Genomic DNA, 16,927 nt, shown 5'->3' with positions numbered 1-16,927 from the left:
TTCATCGCTTAGGATAGAAAAACTTATTCATGCGTGTTCCGCCCCTGAGAGGTCGAAACTAATGAACTTCACAATCATTCACAAAGAATCCAAGTGCTTTGATAAAACGCGTGGCACACTTAATTTATATATCGCTGAATTGGCTTGAGCGGTTTATGTGGGATAATTGTACCGCATTGCTAGGCCCTTAAAATTTAGTGTTTAAATGTTTAGCGGATCAGAAATAAATTCAAAAGGTAGTTCGGGACTTCAGCAATTGATATATTATGTCAAGCTCCAAAAAAACATTGGACTGGCATACTCCACAAGTCTTTCTGTTCTATATCGTTATATCTTCACACCGAAAATATTTCAACAGAAATAAATATCATAAGTGGATCAACATAATAGTCAGTTTTTTCCTATTCAAAGTTCGGAACAAATGCTCAATACATTTAAATACGTGGTGCAACAAAATGAGCTTGAAAATGATTCTTCTCGCTAAATGGATTATGTATAGGAAAGCAAAGACTAAAAATACATAGGGATTACTAAGTCGAATAGTATTCGGAGATTACAAACCAGGAACATAATAAGATATTACATTGGACAGTACTGAAAGATAAATTTGAATAGGAAGATACACATGTGTCACGCCCATTGCCATGTGTATCTCTATGGTGCATCATGATTAGGCATATTAACCACTGGTGGCCAATGCTCTATAAGAGAAACAATAGACCTTAGAGCGCCATCTTCATCAAGGTACTGCACCTCATGTACGTTGCCGCTTGAGTTCTCCAAAATGAAAATTGCATGATGAAAGCTGAATTTCAGGAAGACAAAGGACGAATCTATGCTAGATGACCTGATTTGCATAGAATAAATGCCATCGTCTAAATCAACTCCAAGGAATAATTGATGCCACATGGGATGCTGACAGCGGCTTCCAAAGGATGATGCAAGGTTTATCTCTGACATAGGAAACCATGCTGTTTCTTCATGCTCTCGTGATGATAATCTCCATGTGCAAAGTGATAGATTGTCACTGTGAACAAATGATATGATACCTGAACTGCTCCTAGAGATGTGGTAATCAAAGCAGGAAGTGACACTTACAGGGAACTGGACAGTGGAGAAGACAAAAGTATCTATGTTGAAGCAAACCACAAATCCTACCACATACATCATGTATAGATTGGAACCAACTAGGAGACAGTATGGATCCCAATGGAACAATGGTCCATCATTACCAGGAGGAGTTCGAAGCGGTGGGGAAACAAAGCGTGACCATTCGTTGTTTTTTAGGATGCAAACGTGGACATATAGGTCAGCAACTGAACTGAAACTCAAACCAGAATAAGAATGGACGAAAGGGCCTGCTACTTTCTTAACAAAGAACGAAAAATTAGGCCTGCTGTCAATGAGAATGACACCAAATTGACCATATAAATTAGGGGTGTGCTGATGTTGGAACAGGGGGACTCTAGGCATTCTAGGGGCTAAGAATGACCGAGAAAATGGAGGATTTGGGCAGACAGAGAAGAACCCGCCGTCGAGACCTCTGACCAAGACAAGCAACTCACCTGCTTCAGATGCAAGGATGTTCTCCATGGCAAAGGTTGCCACGTCGACCCTAGCAAGCAGAGCAGCTTGTCCTGGATCAGGAGGGGAAGCAACGACATCCACAAGACGTACGTGCAGCTCGAAGAGGCACTCGAATGCAGCAATGAATCCGAGGACGGCTGGAGCATTGCGGCGAGCATACTCCATGATGAACTGCTGGGAGGTACAGATCTCAAACCATCTAGGACTCACTATAGAACTACGAACAAGGGATCAAGTGCATCCTAGCCTGATGAAAATCTCACTCAAAATATTGTTATCTAAGCGAGATGAAAAATCTATCTGGCCAATGTCCATGGTGGATAAAGAACGACAGATGTTAGTTTGGGGAAGAAGGGTGGTATGGGGTGTAAGGGTGGCACACTGGCACCTATCCAGCAGGTGCGCCAGGAAAAAGGTGTTGATATGGCACACCAGATAATAAAGTATTGATGTGGGACACCACATATAATAAAATAACCGAGAGAATTGGGAAATGGAAACCACATAATAAAATAACTGAGAGAATTGCTAAAGTGATGAAATAAATATTACAATCATGATAGGTCTAACTGAAAATCCACAGAATGGCTTAACCATAAATGTCTGACACTCAAGTACATTATTTAGCTCTAATAATTAACGCAGGGATAATCGACCAATTCAGATGGAGGACTTGAAGTGGTTGTCATCAACAGTTGTGTATATCATCCCAATGTAGATTTGCTCCGTAATGACTTGCCTGGTTAATTATGCCAAGTTGTAATCGGAAAATGTGTCAACTATAAGTTGAATAAGGAAATAGGCTAAATGAATTTAATGATGTGATGTCTTACATTATCTCGTCCTGGCTGATGTCCAGTGCACTACGGATTACCTTCAAGCTAACGCCATGCTGAATATCGCTGTGTTAGGGCAAATGTGAGAAAAAAATGGAGTTATCCTTTGGATGGATCATGGAACTTTATGTTTTAACTGTTGGTCGTGCATGGCACGGGGACCTATATGTTATTTGTGAGATTTGTGGATATACATGTTTAATGGTCAAAGTAACTTAGTTCAGGATATTGCATTTAGCTTTCGTAATAATCAAAGAACTTTATGTACCAGCCATACAATACTTACCGGTAAGCTGGGTCTCGCAGGATGGCAAATATCTTGTCCTTTGTTGACGAATGCAAGGGCACCTCCGACGGGGTAATTGACGGCCCCTTTGGGAAAACAGTTGATGATGTGGAGTCAGGTTCCATTCTTGCCTATGAGAGGTAATGTATGTGAGAAAGAATGTATGTATCATTTAGGTACGTTTTACAAAAAACACAAAGAATTACCTTGTGGGTGTTTCTCTTACGAATGTCTAATGTGGTGTGTATGGTATACAAGTAGTGGTGCGTGGTGTCATTGTAGTTTTCGATTAACCTGCAATATTTTTAAAATGTATGGCTATGTGTAAAAAAGAATGTTATATGTGAAAAATTTATGACACAGAACAAAAGATGCGGTTTAAAATAACCTGATCTTGAAAGCTTTAATCTGAAGGAATCTGTCATTCATGGCAGGTTTGCCAAATAGTTGAAAATAGTCGCCATTGCTACAAATAAGATGTAACGATTGAAACAGTGGGCTTGTTGACCAACTAGTTGAAAAACTAGGACTGCAAATTATTGTTTTTATCTTAATACATAAATCAGACCTTGATGACCAAGCAAGTTTAAAGTCGGAAGTTGTTTCCGGCCTGACAGAAGAACAAAAAAATGGAGCAAAAGGTTAAATGCATTGTTTCTGAAGTTCTTTGGATACAAGGAGTTTACTAACGATGAAATTAGTACCAGAAAGATATGTTGATTAACCCTGTGGCATCCTGTAGATCGAAGGACCAGTGATTCATTCGAACAGTAGAGTGTGAAACAGTTCCTATCAGGATCACCTATCAAATGAAGACATATATTAAGAACAGCTAGTGGATGGTTTTGAAAATCTAAATGATTTTATATATAGACTCACTGATGACACGGTGTCTCCGTCAACTACGATAGGGTAACGCTCTATGTCCTCCAGGAATCCATCATACAACTTCTTAATTGTCATAGGCCCGAGAGTGGATGGATGAGCCTGTACATTTAATATGGTTTAACAAAATATCAATGATTTTTGCAATGCCAGTTTGAAAGCAAAGGCCGGTGGCAATACTCACGGGGATGACAGTAGTGGCAGTTGAGCGTGTGGGGGAAACCATCATGGCTTCGCCGGTGAACAGAGCATCCGTCTCGTCGGCATTGTGATCCATGACATTGGTGTGTAGGAGAACGAGGTAGGGATGGTTGAGTTATATACAGCTTTGAGGTACTAGTGTATAGAGAGTTCAAGCAGGGCAGCAGTTTAAGTTGATTTGACATGTAGGTGGGAGCTGGGCAGGAGGGATCCAAGGGAGGCGTTATCTGAATGATAATGCAGTTTTTTTGACTTGTTTCTCAGTGGGATACACGGTTAAGGAAAATAGTTTTTTTTCAGTGTTGATATGAAAATGGGGCAAACTGACTCTGAGATACCAATGACGAGTTTAAGGCTCTCCCAATGGAGAATTGTTGATTAACCAATTCATGTGAAGAGGGAGTGTATGCCGTGGAGTAGATGAGGAGGGAAAGTGGGCGTATTAAAATAATAGAAAACATGCATCAATTAGAGAGGAGTGGTACAACGCCATGTCGCCCATGCCCTACTATCCAGAGTGTTGCACAGCTCATGGGTGAGTCAAAATGACCAGTCGACCATGCACTCCTCTCAAACAACGATGCAGTAGAGATAAGGTCGATTTGACCTCACAACTTTACTGTTCGACTGGCGCGTCGTATGGGCACGACCCGAACACTGCCCCCTTCAGTAGCGCCGAAAGCATGCGTACTATGGTTGGTTGTAGACAGCTGCATACAATAAATTCAAGGTCTATACATACGAGTGGAATGGAACATGAATCGGCACAACACTTCTTCTGCAAGAACAAAGCACTTCTTCTGCAAGAACATGTCGACTGGAAATCCGATACTTTGATGTGCATGCGGCATACCATGCGCCAGGAAAGTTGGATCTGCGGTGGCAAGGCAGGACAAGTTCTACTTCAGCTGCGTGAACTATGGGGTAAGAATATATAGATAAGACAAAATGTAGCAGATTCCGTTCAGTACCTGCACTGGCTAAAGATTCTTTTGCTCTTGTTTCTTGATTTTTATGTACAGGTTCAGAGGAGAGCGTGTGAGGTCTACGTGTGGGAGGATGTACTGGAGGAATACATGCAGAAGAGAATCCAAGATGAACGAGTGAAGCTGCGGGAGGTGGCAGAAGACCGAGACGAGTTCATCGAGGAAATGGCTGATAGGAACAGGGAGATCAGGAACCTCAGGACGATGAACAAGGTGCTACAACTTGCACTCGCGTCCACCGCACCAGTGGCAGCCATGATCGCAATCGGGGCTGCTTGGGTTGGGAAATGAATAGTTGGTTCGGATTAAGTGGGAACAAATGGGTTAGCAAACCAGGAAAGTACCTTCCTTTAGTTATATTTGCAACCTTATCATTAGTGTGAGTCTTAGGACCGGCATCATCCGTCTTCTTAAGAAGTGCTTCAATGCTAGTAGTGTCAAGTAAGCAGTAGATTTAAATGTCGAGCTTTTAGTTAAGTGGATGGTGTTGAACTATCAAGAATTTGTATTCCCTGCATTCTACATTTCCTGGTCACCCACCAAGTTATTTTTGTACCCGTCATGCATGTTTTCATTTTGCACAAGTGTAGCCATGCCCTAGGGATCTATGGATGACGAAAAAGGAACACATTTCATGAAGGTGCAATTTTTTTGTACCAATGAACTTAATATTCATGTGCCGAAGAACCTAATAAGATCAAAGAAGTTCGGGGAAGCTGGCAGTGAACCAAGGAGTATGCCTTTTACATATGCACTTAATATTCAACAATTAATGTACCTGAATGCCATCAACACAGAACCTTTCGTTTGTGTGTGCCAACCGTTGTAGTATACAGTCTTGTTTGGATGTTCTATCTGAACACCAGACAACTGTACATTTCATTCTGGCTGTATTTGACCGTTAGAAACAAGGTGGTTTAATACTGTACAACTATACCAAAATATGAACGTTAATGGATCCACGTTTCATATGGCATTTAGTGGATTAGATAATTAATACAATTGGAAAAAAAGATAATAACCCAATGTTTTGAGCTCAGCAGATTGAGTACAGTTGCTTCATAAACTAATAATAAAATGTAGCGTGCTTTCTGCAGGAGGGTGAAATAGTCATTTGTAACTGAATCTACTGTGGCTCAGATTTCAAGGGCTTTTTGGAAGCCAAGGGCGGGTAGCTGTGTGTCATGTACAAAAAGATTCCAAACACTTGTCTAGACACCTAGAACCTAACACTTGTTGAAGGGAAGAGCTGTGAGAGGGTAGAGTCCATTGTCATACATTCATTCGCATTTGGTGCTCCTCTCTCATTCTCCCAAGGCTGAAGAACTAGGATCTCCTTCCCACCCTGGATGAAGAACTAGGAGCTCCTTCAAAACAAGGATGAAGGACTAGGAGCTCCTTCCCCAAAAAGATGAAGAACTAGGAGCTCCTTCTCCCCAAGGATGAAGAACTAGGAGCTCCTCACTGGTTCTACTGGAAAAAGGTACCACATGTTTGTTGTTCGAGTTGGGCAGTGTTTGTTGATTTCCTCCCTGATGATTGGATCTTTAACAACATATTTATCATTTTAGTAGTTTGGTTTCTGTGGCATTTCCAAACGCAAGTAGTTTTTCTTGTTCTTGATTGTTTGCAATTGTTTGGGATGGGATATTTAGGGTAAGATTAGAGATACCTGATACATCTTTATGGAAGTTGTGAATACCTGATGCACGGCATGGAGTTTTTTTTAACTCTAACCTGAGATACCTGATGCATGTCATGGATGTTATATACCTGATGTTGAAGAGAACTCCCATTAGATTCTGTGATAATAATAGTGGTAGCAAAGTGTTACAATTCATAAGTGTTAATGGTTTGCATCAGCAAACAGTAAAACGATGCATTTATAAAGAAAATATGCACGGTGGGGGTCAACATATCAGTAGTAAGCTTTTGGAAAATGATCTAAAAATAGGGAGCTTTAGTGTCCATTTTTTATATCTGCACACAAATGAATTCTTAGCTGGAACTTAACATAAAAAAAGCTATTTTGTCTGGAAGAAATGTGAAAAACATGAGAATGACTGCTTAACAAGAGAGGACATGTTAACAGAATACAATATCCGTGGACTTAATTTTGTGTCGATCTGCATTCTATAGTATGGCTTGTATATTCAGTATTTATACACAGTGGGATTAAAGATTTTTTAGAGGTCCGTCGGCTGTAAGGATAACTTAGAAGGATTGGTAATGGTTTAGATTAGAAAATCATTCTTACTATGTTGACTGTATTGTTGTGAGTGTACAATTGGGGGAAATATTATGATGTTTGTAGAGATTGACAAACTGATAATTATTTCTAGGTTCATACAACAATGATGACCATCTTTTTTTAATCGTGATATATATTATATATGTCGCCTGACTTTGTTTCCAAATACATCGCAGAAAATGGTGTCTGGTTCGTCCTCATCTGATTACAAGCAATCCGATGAGGAATCATCAGAAGGGTTCGATGTGTATCCTACACAACACATCGGTACACCAGAAGAGTTAGAGTCAGATGGCGCTAGAAAGGGCAAGAAGAAGGCATCACAAAACCCAATAAATTCAAGGAGTAGCATAAAAAAGATGAAGGCCTTGATTGATGGGCTGTCTGAAGAAAAAAAGGCTCTGGTACGTGAGATGGGGTTCGAAGGACTATTGGAATTACCAGCAATAATAAAGGCAAACAGGCAACAATCCATGTGGCTTATGAGCAAAGTTGACGAGAAGGCATCTGCTATCATAATTGATGCTAGGAGAGACTTACCTTTCGATGACGGAGACGTCGGCAAGGTACTGGGGGTGCCATCAGTAGGATCTCCTGTTAACAAGAATGCACCGCCGCACGTGGCAGGTACTGTACGTGAGATCTTAGGAATCGGCAATGGAGAAAAAAAGATCACACCCATAGTTAACATAGTGAAGATTCGGTATGGCAGAGCTATGACAAAGGCTGAAGCAGACAAGTTCAAGGTTGCCTTCGCAATTTGCGCGATGACTTTCCTCCTGGCACCTCCGCTGAAGCACAACTATTTCATGACAGATTATTGGAATGCCTTGCACATACCTGATATGATTCAAATGTTCAATTGGGGATGGTACATTAGAGAAGAGCTCCTTTCTTCTGCTGGTAGGGTGAAGTCTGAACTGCTAGGTGGGAAACTGAAGTCAAATCTCACTGGATGCACGTTCGTCTTGCAGGTTTGAGCGAATGTCATTGCTTCGGATTCAACTTGTGACGAAACAATTAATCACAAATTTTTTTCATGTCACAGGTTTTCTATCTTGACAACCTCGAACGAGAAGATAAGAACCTGCCCCACGATGTGTTCCCTAGGTGCAAGGAATACTCATAGAAGACTATCTCTGATGTTATTGATGAAGACACGACAACTGGGAAAGATGCAGAGATTGTAGTGTATGGACATCTACTAGTAAGTTAAGATACAAAACAAGTATAGTAAAATAATCTTGTGATGGAAAGGATATTGTTTTTCAGTTAGTAGGACATGTGTGGTATACCTATTGATTGAGCTGTTACAAATGGCCGCGTTGCTAGCATATCTAACTATGAGATGACTTGATGCTTATGTCATATTCGTACTAGCATGGTTCCCATTTGCTTTTACTCTGTCTGGTATGTTTATATAGATAAGTCACCTTTGCTTATTGCTTTGCAATGATGAAACCTTTCTGGATAAATATTTACAGCCAAGGCATCTGGGGACAGTATGCTACAGCCGTAATACCATGGCAACAGCAGCTCAGAAAACAACTGATGGATACGGGATTGGGTGCAGCACAGAGGGAATTGGGGGTGATAAAGTGTTCACAGATGTAAGTTTTGATATAGGTCAAATATATTGATGAGTAAGTAATATATGGAACATAAACTGACATCATTTATTGGGAAAACTTCGATAAAATTCAGTTTGCAAGTATTATTATCAACAAGGTCGAGCAGTACTCCAACAAGTGCAAGACAGCTGTAAATGAGGCATCAAGGAAGGGAGCAAGATTAAACAAGAGACATGCAGAAGGATGGGATGAGATTGTCAATGATACTAACGGGTTAATACTCTTAGAAACTGAGAAGATAATTGCAGACATCAACCAGATAACTGATGCAATGAGGGCACGAAAGCAGAGGCCCAATTATTCAACCCAAGCAGGTATTGTAATTCGCAAGAAATAGAATTATGTTTGTTCTTAGAATAAAAACTGTCAACTGTCTAACCCGTTTGTTGTGTAATTTCTCAGATGTTCAAGGGGTTCAAGGGGATGCAGAGAATGCACTAAGCATAGAGTCGGCAGAGGGAGCTTCCGCTAACGTGGAACCATTGGCAAAGAGCAAATTAGGTGTGAAAAGAAAGAAGGTTTTTACATCAAGGAGGCACACACCGAAGAGGGCAAGGATAGAGAGCTCTGAAGAATCTGAAGGTGCTCAAGAAGAAGCAAACAAAGCAATAGATGATCTGATTGAAGCAGCAGATGAATACAGTAGGTTGCACAGTGGGATTGTTGGCAATGCGACAGGGCTGTTGGACAATACTACAGGGAACAACTTGGAGATGTCAGTGGTGTGTGGGGCGGCAAGAAATGAAGTTATATACTCTCCAAAAATAGCAACAGGAACTGATGAAGCTGCAGAGAACCAAAAGGATGGTGTTGAAAATAATCAATTGTCAATAGTTCCTTCAGGACAGGATGAGGACTTAGGTGGATGTTTATCAATAGATCCTCCAGAGATGCATGGGAAGTTCAAAGTTGTAATGTCAGGTCTTAGGAAGACGGACTTGATGAATGCTTTTACAGCCGTTTCAACGGCCAACGGTATGGTTTAAAATCAGTATGATGGATCATCCTTTGTGACTGAAAAAATAATGAATCGGGGAAGCTAATTCATTATTTACTAACTTGTTTCAGACGTGTCGGTTGCTTCCGCAAACAGCACGCCTGGTTCTGTAGCAACCAAGATGCAAACTCCTGAAGGTAACCGTGATTCTTTTACCAGCTGGGGTTAAATGTTAATAGATACAGCTAATACAGTTAGGTCATGACCTGCGTGCTAACCTTGCCGTGTTCGCCATGCAGATTCAGGAATGCAGATTGTTGCCACTCCAGCACCAAACCAAGTGTTTGCAGGTACATCTTCAAGGACTTCTCCAGTTAGCCTCAACCGCCAGATGTTTGCTGTCGAGCTTGACATTAGGGAGGAGATAGAGGAGGCGGCTATCAACCTCAACGTCACTATGTCACAGGGATCATTTAGCACACAGCCTCAGCCAAAGAGGGTGGTGAGGCCTGGGAAATATGCAAGGTCTCCCTTTGTAATGGGTTATGACCCTCCTACTAGAGCTCCAGCGAATGTAGTGCAGATATACAAGCTATTCTATAGGGAGAACGCGAACAAGCTAAAAGAGTAAGCTCTCAGCAGGAAAAAACCATAGTTCGAGTTCGTTTTTCATCCTTGCCATTGGTAAAGCCTAGTTTGTTGACCGCAATATGTTCTATTTCAACTGTGCAGCATGTGGATTATCAGCACCAACCCAAAATACATGGACATCAGTGGGGAGCGGCTCCGTAAGATGCTACGCGATGGTGGTGAGGTGGATAGTGTGCTGATGACATTGGTGATGAGAAGGTACCAACAGATGGATGCGGTCTTTGCTGCTGCAAAAGGGGAAGGATGTTGGCGACATTGGCTGGAGCTAGATTTTGTGGTGAGGAACTTCAGTTGAAATCATTGATCAATACAAAAAATTCCATGCTTCAGCTAAGTGTTACTCATAAATTCGAAACATGCAGAACCATGTTAGCAGAGGAGACAACATTTCAAAGCTGAGGTACATCAAGGACATGTTCATGGGGCCGCATATCACTTTCGAGGTTCACAAGTGCACCGAGGTGACCTTTTAAAAAGACAAAAGTGATTTAAAAGATTTGATAAATAATGTTTCTTTAATAAACTCCAGTGCCTTTTTTCCAATTAACAGGTTGTGTTGCCAGTTAAGTTCGACTTCAAATGGTCTACATACATATGGGACTTTCCAAGGGCGAAGATTTTTGTCCTCGACCCAACAATGAACAATGGTGACGAGTCTGATAAGGTAATTCAGCTCAGGCACAGGAAGGTTGCAGACGAGCTTCACAAGGCTATAGAGATATGCATAAAGTCATTCTTCTCTGGATGGGAGCCAGACATGAGGTCATGGAATACATGCTTCCCAAGGGGACTGGCAACAGGGATATGCAGAAAGTAATGATTTGTTGTGTGAATAATGCTTACTTTATGTAATCGTGTCTATTTATAAGCATAGTTACTGACTTTTTGAATTTGACATGATTTTCAGGGAAGACACGGGCATATATGCTACTCACTTTGGAAGGAATTGGATGGGAACTAAACTGAAAAGGGACATGAACCCGGTAAGGAATTTCCAACAATGAAGATGCTTGCAGAACAAGTGGGTTAGCATGTTGATTTGCGACCTATAACTAATTTTTTAACAAACGCAGGGTGACGGTGTCATGCATGCTAGGATGAACATGCTTGTGGACTTGCTTGGTTCTGAAGGTAACATTGGTCATCTGCCTGCGAGGTACAAGGATTGCCTTATTAGCAAGAACGACAAGATCAAGGATTGACTTGTTCGCAAAAAGGACAATATGAACAAGTTATTTTGCCGGGAGTGGATGGACTACTTGAATGGAATGTTTATTTAGCCTCAGAAGAGAATTCATAGAACTTCCCAAACTATTCGGTCTTTAAAACTATGATGTGATCAGAATTAATTTGCTTTCACTTGGTGAACATGTTAATTTATTAAATTTGCAAGCTGTTCTCAGTTAATTGTTTCGCATACGGACCAATGTGGCATCATTCAAAATACCACATAACAGCAGGGGTGATTAGCAGTTCAGAAGGCAGAAATAAATTGTAGATATGGCGGAGTCTATAAAGGTGGAACCCATATATAATTATTAGTGTGACACACTAGCCTAGTTGTCCTTGGACCCTAGAGTCCTCACTGTCTGGCCCAGACTGATCACCAACGGTAGCCGCTATCAGTTCAATGTCTTCTACTGCGTGCCTTGCCGCCTCCATGAATGATCAAAACTTCATGAGGGTTTCGGCTTTCTAGTATTTTGGCAATAGTGACATAGCGGTCCGGATAGTATATTTATGTTTTTGCTCGTCTGTGGAGTAAAGCAACAACTTGCAAGTCTCTGACCAGTTTATCAAGCTGACTAGTCGGTGTAGAGCCCTACAGTCATGAGATCACTGACCCTACATAAAAATTCATCAAATCCACCAACAAAGCCAAACAGGAACTGAACCTAAGCGATTTTAAATTTGTAAATTTGGAAGCAGTGTACTAGGTATTTTTACAGAAAATTATAGGTGTTGCAGCAGCCAAACCATGCCAGATAGCTGGCACCGCCCCTGGTCATTAGGACGAATGGAATAAGTTCACGATCTGATTAATCACTTTTTCTGGGAAATAGGCAACTAACTTGAATATGTTGATACAACATTGTTAAAGTACTGGGAATGCGTTTGATTGATGGTTTTATAAAGGGAAGAGAGGAGTACCTTCTTAATCATGAGGTTTATAGTGAATATGGCCCTGAGGTCAAATCCTTTGTTTTGCCACGGATATTTGCATGATACAAATGAAGCATAGGTATAATGCGACCAAACTTCATAATTGGAAACAGTACACTATATGTTGGCAGTGGTCTTCAGCTAACCTGGTTGGGCAAGAGAATGAACCGTTTCCCCCTTAGTACATATGCGACTTCGGAAAACATCCTCGATTAAACAGAAAAATATGCATTGCATAAGCACCATCGTAGTCGAAATATTAAAAAAAGGATAACTCTAGTGATTTGTTTGAAAATGGGTACTGATGACAGGAAGCAACAAACTGTATACTTATCACAGCGTAAAAATTGAAGAAATGCCTATGGAACTTTATATGTATCATCTGAAGAACTTAACAAACTTCTTGCTTTTTCGCAAGAGTACTTTTGCAGCTCTAATATGCAACACTTTCAATGGAAAACAATTCTTGCACGCGGTCAATAGAAACAAAACCGAACATGAGTGATCTTGCCAAGGGAGGTAATAATAAAATATTTAGGGATAAATAACAACTTAATTCGGGCTCTGCAAACTAGAACTCAGTTGGCACATACAGAATATAACATACTGGTGTAACTTAATGGTCATACAATGTGGCGAAACATCCTAATTCAGCACATACATGATCACCAACAAACTACACTAGTGTGCAGACAGCACATAAGCGAGCACTGAAGCAAGGGTAACGGCTGAAGAAATAAATGCCACACACATCTTAGTGTGAAATTCCAACCTCCTTGACATCTTAATCTCAGTGTCGAGTATTGTGGTCTTCAACTTGTTGACCACCTGCTGGTTTTCAATCTCCATATTGCTCCTCTCAGTCCACAACTCTAAGTATGCTTGCTCCATTTCCTTTTTCTTTGTCTGCAACCTTGCTGCTCTTCCAGAGTCTAGGAGAGCCTGATCCCAGAGTTGTATTAATGAACGGCTAAGTACAGGACCCCATGCTTCATCTATCCACATGAACCAGGAGCACCTATCAGGTCCCTGCATACAGATAAAATTGGGATGATATAGAAGAAATTTGAATGTCTACAAACTGAAATGCAAAAAATTAGATAATTGAATCAGATACTAAATGCTCACCGAGAGAGGGCATCCAAGGAACCTCCTGCCTGTGGCCGCGTAGACGAAAGCCACTTTTCTTGCTGGACGCATTTCGTGATGGCACCTATGTGGAGAGGAAGTATCTATGCCGAAGAACTCTGGATCCGGAATCTCTTCTGGAGGTACATCGGCCGTAGGTTGGACGGGCTGCAGATCAGAAGATGAAAAGAGGTTAAGAAGAAGCGGATCTGACCAAAAGAAAAAGGGGGGAGTGGGAAAAGAGAGGGGAGCAAACATACAGAATAAAACATACTGGTGTAACTTAATGGTCATACAATGTGGCGAAACATCCTAATTCAGCACATACATGATCACCAACAAACTACACTAGTGTGCAGACAGCACATAAGCGAGCACTGAAGCAAGGGTAACGGCTGAAGAAATAAATGCCACACACATCTTAGTGTGAAATTCCAACCTCCTTGACATCTTAATCTCAGTGTCGAGTATTGTGGTCTTCAACTTGTTGACCACCTGCTGGTTTTCAATCTCCATATTGCTCCTCTCAGTCCACAACTCTAAGTATGCTTGCTCCATTTCCTTTTTCTTTGTCTGCAACCTTGCTGCTCTTCCAGAGTCTAGGAGAGCCTGATCCCAGAGTTGTATTAATGAACGGCTAAGTACAGGACCCCATGCTTCATCTATCCACATGAACCAGGAGCACCTATCAGGTCCCTGCATACAGATAAAATTGGGATGATATAGAAGAAATTTGAATGTCTACAAACTGAAATGCAAAAAATTAGATAATTGAATCAGATACTAAATGCTCACCGAGAGAGGGCATCCAAGGAACCTCCTGCCTGTGGCCGCGTAGACGAAAGCCACTTTTCTTGCTGGACGCATTTCGTGATGGCACCTATGTGGAGAGGAAGTATCTATGCCGAAGAACTCTGGATCCGGAATCTCTTCTGGAGGTACATCGGCCGTAGGTTGGACGGGCTGCAGATCAGAAGATGAAAAGAGGTTAAGAAGAAGCGGATCTGACCAAAAGAAAAAGGGGGGAGTGGGAAAAGAGAGGGGAGCAAACATAACCTGAAGAGATTCGCCTGATTCAACACTGCCATGGCTTAGATTTGTGGATATGACTGAGCTCCCTCCTTCTCCTGTGTAGCCATTCCTAGGCACCATTGACGCTAAGAAAGAACAGCTCGTGGTCAATGCTCTGTTTTGCTAGAGACAAATGAGGAAGAAGGGGGCAGTGTGGTGGTGGGGGCAGGGAAGGGGGGCCCGTTACTGTGGAATACGGTGGGAGTGGAGGGGTGATAAATTGATATACAGATGAATACGAGAGCGGTCATCGGTCCCACTCTTTCCTGGCCGACATGCAATGCGAATCCACATGCTAGCGCTAGCAGACTGGATTGCCCCTGTGAATGGAACGCGAAGGACAAAAACCGCGTCCTTGACGACCCCTCCTTCTCGGCTGGGCTTCCAGGCAAGCCCCCCCTTTGATCACCAGATATCGCCTACTCTTCTCTCTACTGCTTGCATTAGAGTAGTGTAGCATGTTACTACTTTTTATTAATCCTATCCTGATGCATAGTCTGTCCTTGCTACTACTGTTGTTACCTTTACCTGCAATCCTGATGCTAGTTTGCCATTAGTGGCCCTACATTCTTGTCCGTTTGCCATGCTATACTATCGGGTCGTGATCACTCAGGAGGTGGTCACGGGTATATACTTATATACATAATATATGATAAATGTGGTGACTAAAGACGGGTCGGCTCGTGGAGCACCCGCGAGTGATTCACGGATTGGGGGCTGAAAGGACCTTTGTCCCAACGGCCCTCTGTGTGGATCTTTGTGGCGAAGTGACAGGGCAGGTTGAGACCACCTAGAAGAGAGATGGGCCTGGCCCTGGTCGGCGTTCGCGGTTATTTCAAGATAACACGTTTAACAACATCTTGGTATTTGATCTGAGTCTGGCCACTGGCCTATACGCACTAACCATCTACGCGGGATAGTTATGTGCACTCGACGTCGTGGTATCAGCCGAAGCCTTCGTGACGTCAGCGACTGAGTGGCGCGCGCCGGGTTGAACCGCGTAACACAACTTCCTTTGTAATGGAGGTTGCTAGGTCTGCTCTAACACGAACGTACACAAACGTACGCACGACAGATCTCCCCACCCAACCGCATGAACGGCTCCATGACTTCCCGCGGCTGCATCGATCCGGCGGAGGAGGTGCGCCACCGGCAGGTGATGGGCAGCCACGGCGTGCACAATGCCGACTGGGTGTTGTGCAAGGCGCTGGAGCAGTCCGACGTCCAGGCGGGGCAGAACAGGCTGCTCCTGACCAAGGAGCAGGTGCGGGGCGGCCCCATCCCCAAGCTCTTCCCGGAGCTGGAGGAGCTCCGCGGCGACGGCTTGAACGCCCAGAACGCGGTCCCGGTCAAGCTCCTCGACGCCGACAGTCGCGAGAGGGACGCCCACCTCCGCTATCTCAACCCCTGCAAGGCGTACCTGGTCGTGGGGCACCAGTGGAGGCGGCTCGTGGAGGAGAGCGGCTTGTGCAAGGGAGACCGCCTTGATCTGTACGCCTGCAGGCGCGGCGATGGCAATGGCGACCGCTGCCTCTTTGTGTTCAGGAGCTAGGGCAGTGGCGCCGGCGATGCCTCCCGGAGCACCGGTGAAGACAGCCAGGTTTTGCGGCGGGTCACGCCGTCAATGGCGGCCATGCTGATAGAGTATAGTTAGACACTTAGACAATAAAATCCATCCTTTGTCAAATAAATTAGAGGGATAAATGGAAGCGGATTTGTAGCACCTGGATGCTACACCCTCTATATGAACATTAAGCTTAAAAAAACACTGAGAAATTTCACAGGGAAGTAGATTGGGAATCCAGGTTTGGTATCCCCAAATTTCAGTTTTTTTGATTTTTTTTGGTACTTTTTACATTTAATATTCGTATAGGGGCATGGAGCACCCAGAAGCTCCTATGTATTTTCCAGAGATAGGCGCACTTTACTGCGCCCGTGTTGGAGAACGCAGTAATTTCAAAAAAATTCCTACGCACACGCAAGATCATGGTGATGCATAGCAACGAGAGGGGAGAGTATGATCTACGTACCCTTGTAGATTGCAACGGAAGCGTTGACACAACATAGAGGAAGTAGTCGTACGTCTTCTTCCCGATCCGACCGATCCAAGCACCGTTACTCCGGCACCTCCGAGTTCTTAGCACACGTACAGCTCGATGACGCTCCCCGGGCTCCGATCCAGCAAAGCTTCGGGGATGAGTTCCGTCAGCACAACGGCGTGGTGACGATGATGATGTTCCACCGACGCAGGGCTTCATCTAAGCACTACAACGATATGACCGAGGTGGAATATGGTGGCAAGGGGCACCGCACA

At 42.9% G+C, this 16,927-nt stretch overlaps 5 protein-coding genes across 5 annotated transcripts; 2 read left to right on the top strand and 3 right to left on the bottom strand.

Annotated features, from left to right (window-relative positions):
- Positions 1-2,247: 2,247 nt before the first annotated feature.
- On the bottom strand, positions 2,248-3,871 carry LOC147964310 (replication protein A 32 kDa subunit B-like). Its single transcript, XM_087526852.1, has 9 exons — positions 3,779-3,871; positions 3,589-3,696; positions 3,414-3,511; positions 3,278-3,319; positions 3,098-3,175; positions 2,916-3,003; positions 2,710-2,840; positions 2,421-2,489; positions 2,248-2,326 (listed from the first exon to the last, which is right to left on the bottom strand). Exons 1-9 carry the CDS (start codon positions 3,869-3,871, stop codon positions 2,248-2,250), a joined length of 786 nt encoding a protein of 261 aa, XP_087382978.1.
- Positions 3,872-8,555: 4,684 nt separating this feature from the next.
- On the top strand, positions 8,556-11,453 carry LOC147964309 (uncharacterized). Its single transcript, XM_087529916.1, has 10 exons — positions 8,556-8,642; positions 8,737-8,977; positions 9,066-9,638; positions 9,732-9,797; positions 9,900-10,227; positions 10,333-10,528; positions 10,614-10,712; positions 10,802-11,064; positions 11,159-11,234; positions 11,325-11,453. Exons 1-10 carry the CDS (start codon positions 8,556-8,558, stop codon positions 11,451-11,453), a joined length of 2,058 nt encoding a protein of 685 aa, XP_087386042.1.
- Positions 11,454-13,095: 1,642 nt separating this feature from the next.
- LOC147964308 (uncharacterized) lies at positions 13,096-13,814 on the bottom strand. The gene is made up of 3 exons (XM_087529914.1): positions 13,803-13,814; positions 13,543-13,710; positions 13,096-13,443 (listed from the first exon to the last, which is right to left on the bottom strand). Exons 1-3 carry the CDS (start codon positions 13,812-13,814, stop codon positions 13,096-13,098), a joined length of 528 nt encoding a protein of 175 aa, XP_087386040.1.
- Positions 13,815-13,890: 76 nt separating this feature from the next.
- LOC147964307 (uncharacterized) lies at positions 13,891-14,694 on the bottom strand. The gene is made up of 3 exons (XM_087529913.1): positions 14,599-14,694; positions 14,338-14,505; positions 13,891-14,238 (listed from the first exon to the last, which is right to left on the bottom strand). The coding sequence occupies exons 1-3, from the start codon at positions 14,692-14,694 to the stop codon at positions 13,891-13,893; spliced, it is 612 nt and encodes a 203-aa protein (XP_087386039.1).
- Positions 14,695-15,706: 1,012 nt separating this feature from the next.
- Positions 15,707-16,165, top strand: LOC125517334 (uncharacterized). Its single transcript, XM_048682532.2, has one exon. It carries the CDS (start codon positions 15,707-15,709, stop codon positions 16,163-16,165), a length of 459 nt encoding a protein of 152 aa, XP_048538489.2.
- Positions 16,166-16,927: the final 762 nt, after the last annotated feature.

Source organism: Triticum urartu, chromosome 6A (genome assembly GCF_056163025.1).
Source record: "Triticum urartu cultivar PI428250 chromosome 6A, HENAU_Tu73, whole genome shotgun sequence".
In the NCBI taxonomy this organism is placed as follows: domain Eukaryota; kingdom Viridiplantae; phylum Streptophyta; class Magnoliopsida; order Poales; family Poaceae; genus Triticum; species Triticum urartu.
This window is presented reverse-complemented; position numbering and strand designations above follow the sequence as displayed.

Excerpts from the sequence above, each read along its gene's own strand:
- LOC147964310 (XM_087526852.1), bottom strand. The coding sequence starts at position 3,871 with ATGGATCACAATGCCGACGAGACGGATGCTCTGTTCACCGGCGAAGCC. Across the intron at positions 3,320-3,413 it reads TTAATCAACATATCTTTCTG|GCCGGAAACAACTTCCGACT; the intron begins GTACTAATTTCA and ends TTCTTCTGTCAG. Across the intron at positions 2,490-2,709 it reads CTGCGAGACCCAGCTTACCG|CGATATTCAGCATGGCGTTA; the intron begins GTAAGTATTGTA and ends GCCCTAACACAG.
- LOC147964309 (XM_087529916.1), top strand. The coding sequence starts at position 8,556 with ATGGCAACAGCAGCTCAGAAAACAACTGATGGATACGGGATTGGGTGC. Across the intron at positions 8,643-8,736 it reads GTGATAAAGTGTTCACAGAT|TTTGCAAGTATTATTATCAA; the intron begins GTAAGTTTTGAT and ends GATAAAATTCAG. Across the intron at positions 8,978-9,065 it reads CAATTATTCAACCCAAGCAG|ATGTTCAAGGGGTTCAAGGG; the intron begins GTATTGTAATTC and ends GTAATTTCTCAG.
- LOC147964308 (XM_087529914.1), bottom strand. Across the intron at positions 13,444-13,542 it reads TCCTTGGATGCCCTCTCTCG|GGACCTGATAGGTGCTCCTG; the intron begins GTGAGCATTTAG and ends ATCTGTATGCAG.
- LOC147964307 (XM_087529913.1), bottom strand. The coding sequence starts at position 14,694 with ATGGTGCCTAGGAATGGCTACACAGGAGAAGGAGGGAGCTCAGTCATA. Across the intron at positions 14,506-14,598 it reads AATCAGGCGAATCTCTTCAG|CCCGTCCAACCTACGGCCGA; the intron begins GTTATGTTTGCT and ends TCTGATCTGCAG. Across the intron at positions 14,239-14,337 it reads TCCTTGGATGCCCTCTCTCG|GGACCTGATAGGTGCTCCTG; the intron begins GTGAGCATTTAG and ends ATCTGTATGCAG.
- LOC125517334 (XM_048682532.2), top strand. The coding sequence starts at position 15,707 with ATGAACGGCTCCATGACTTCCCGCGGCTGCATCGATCCGGCGGAGGAG.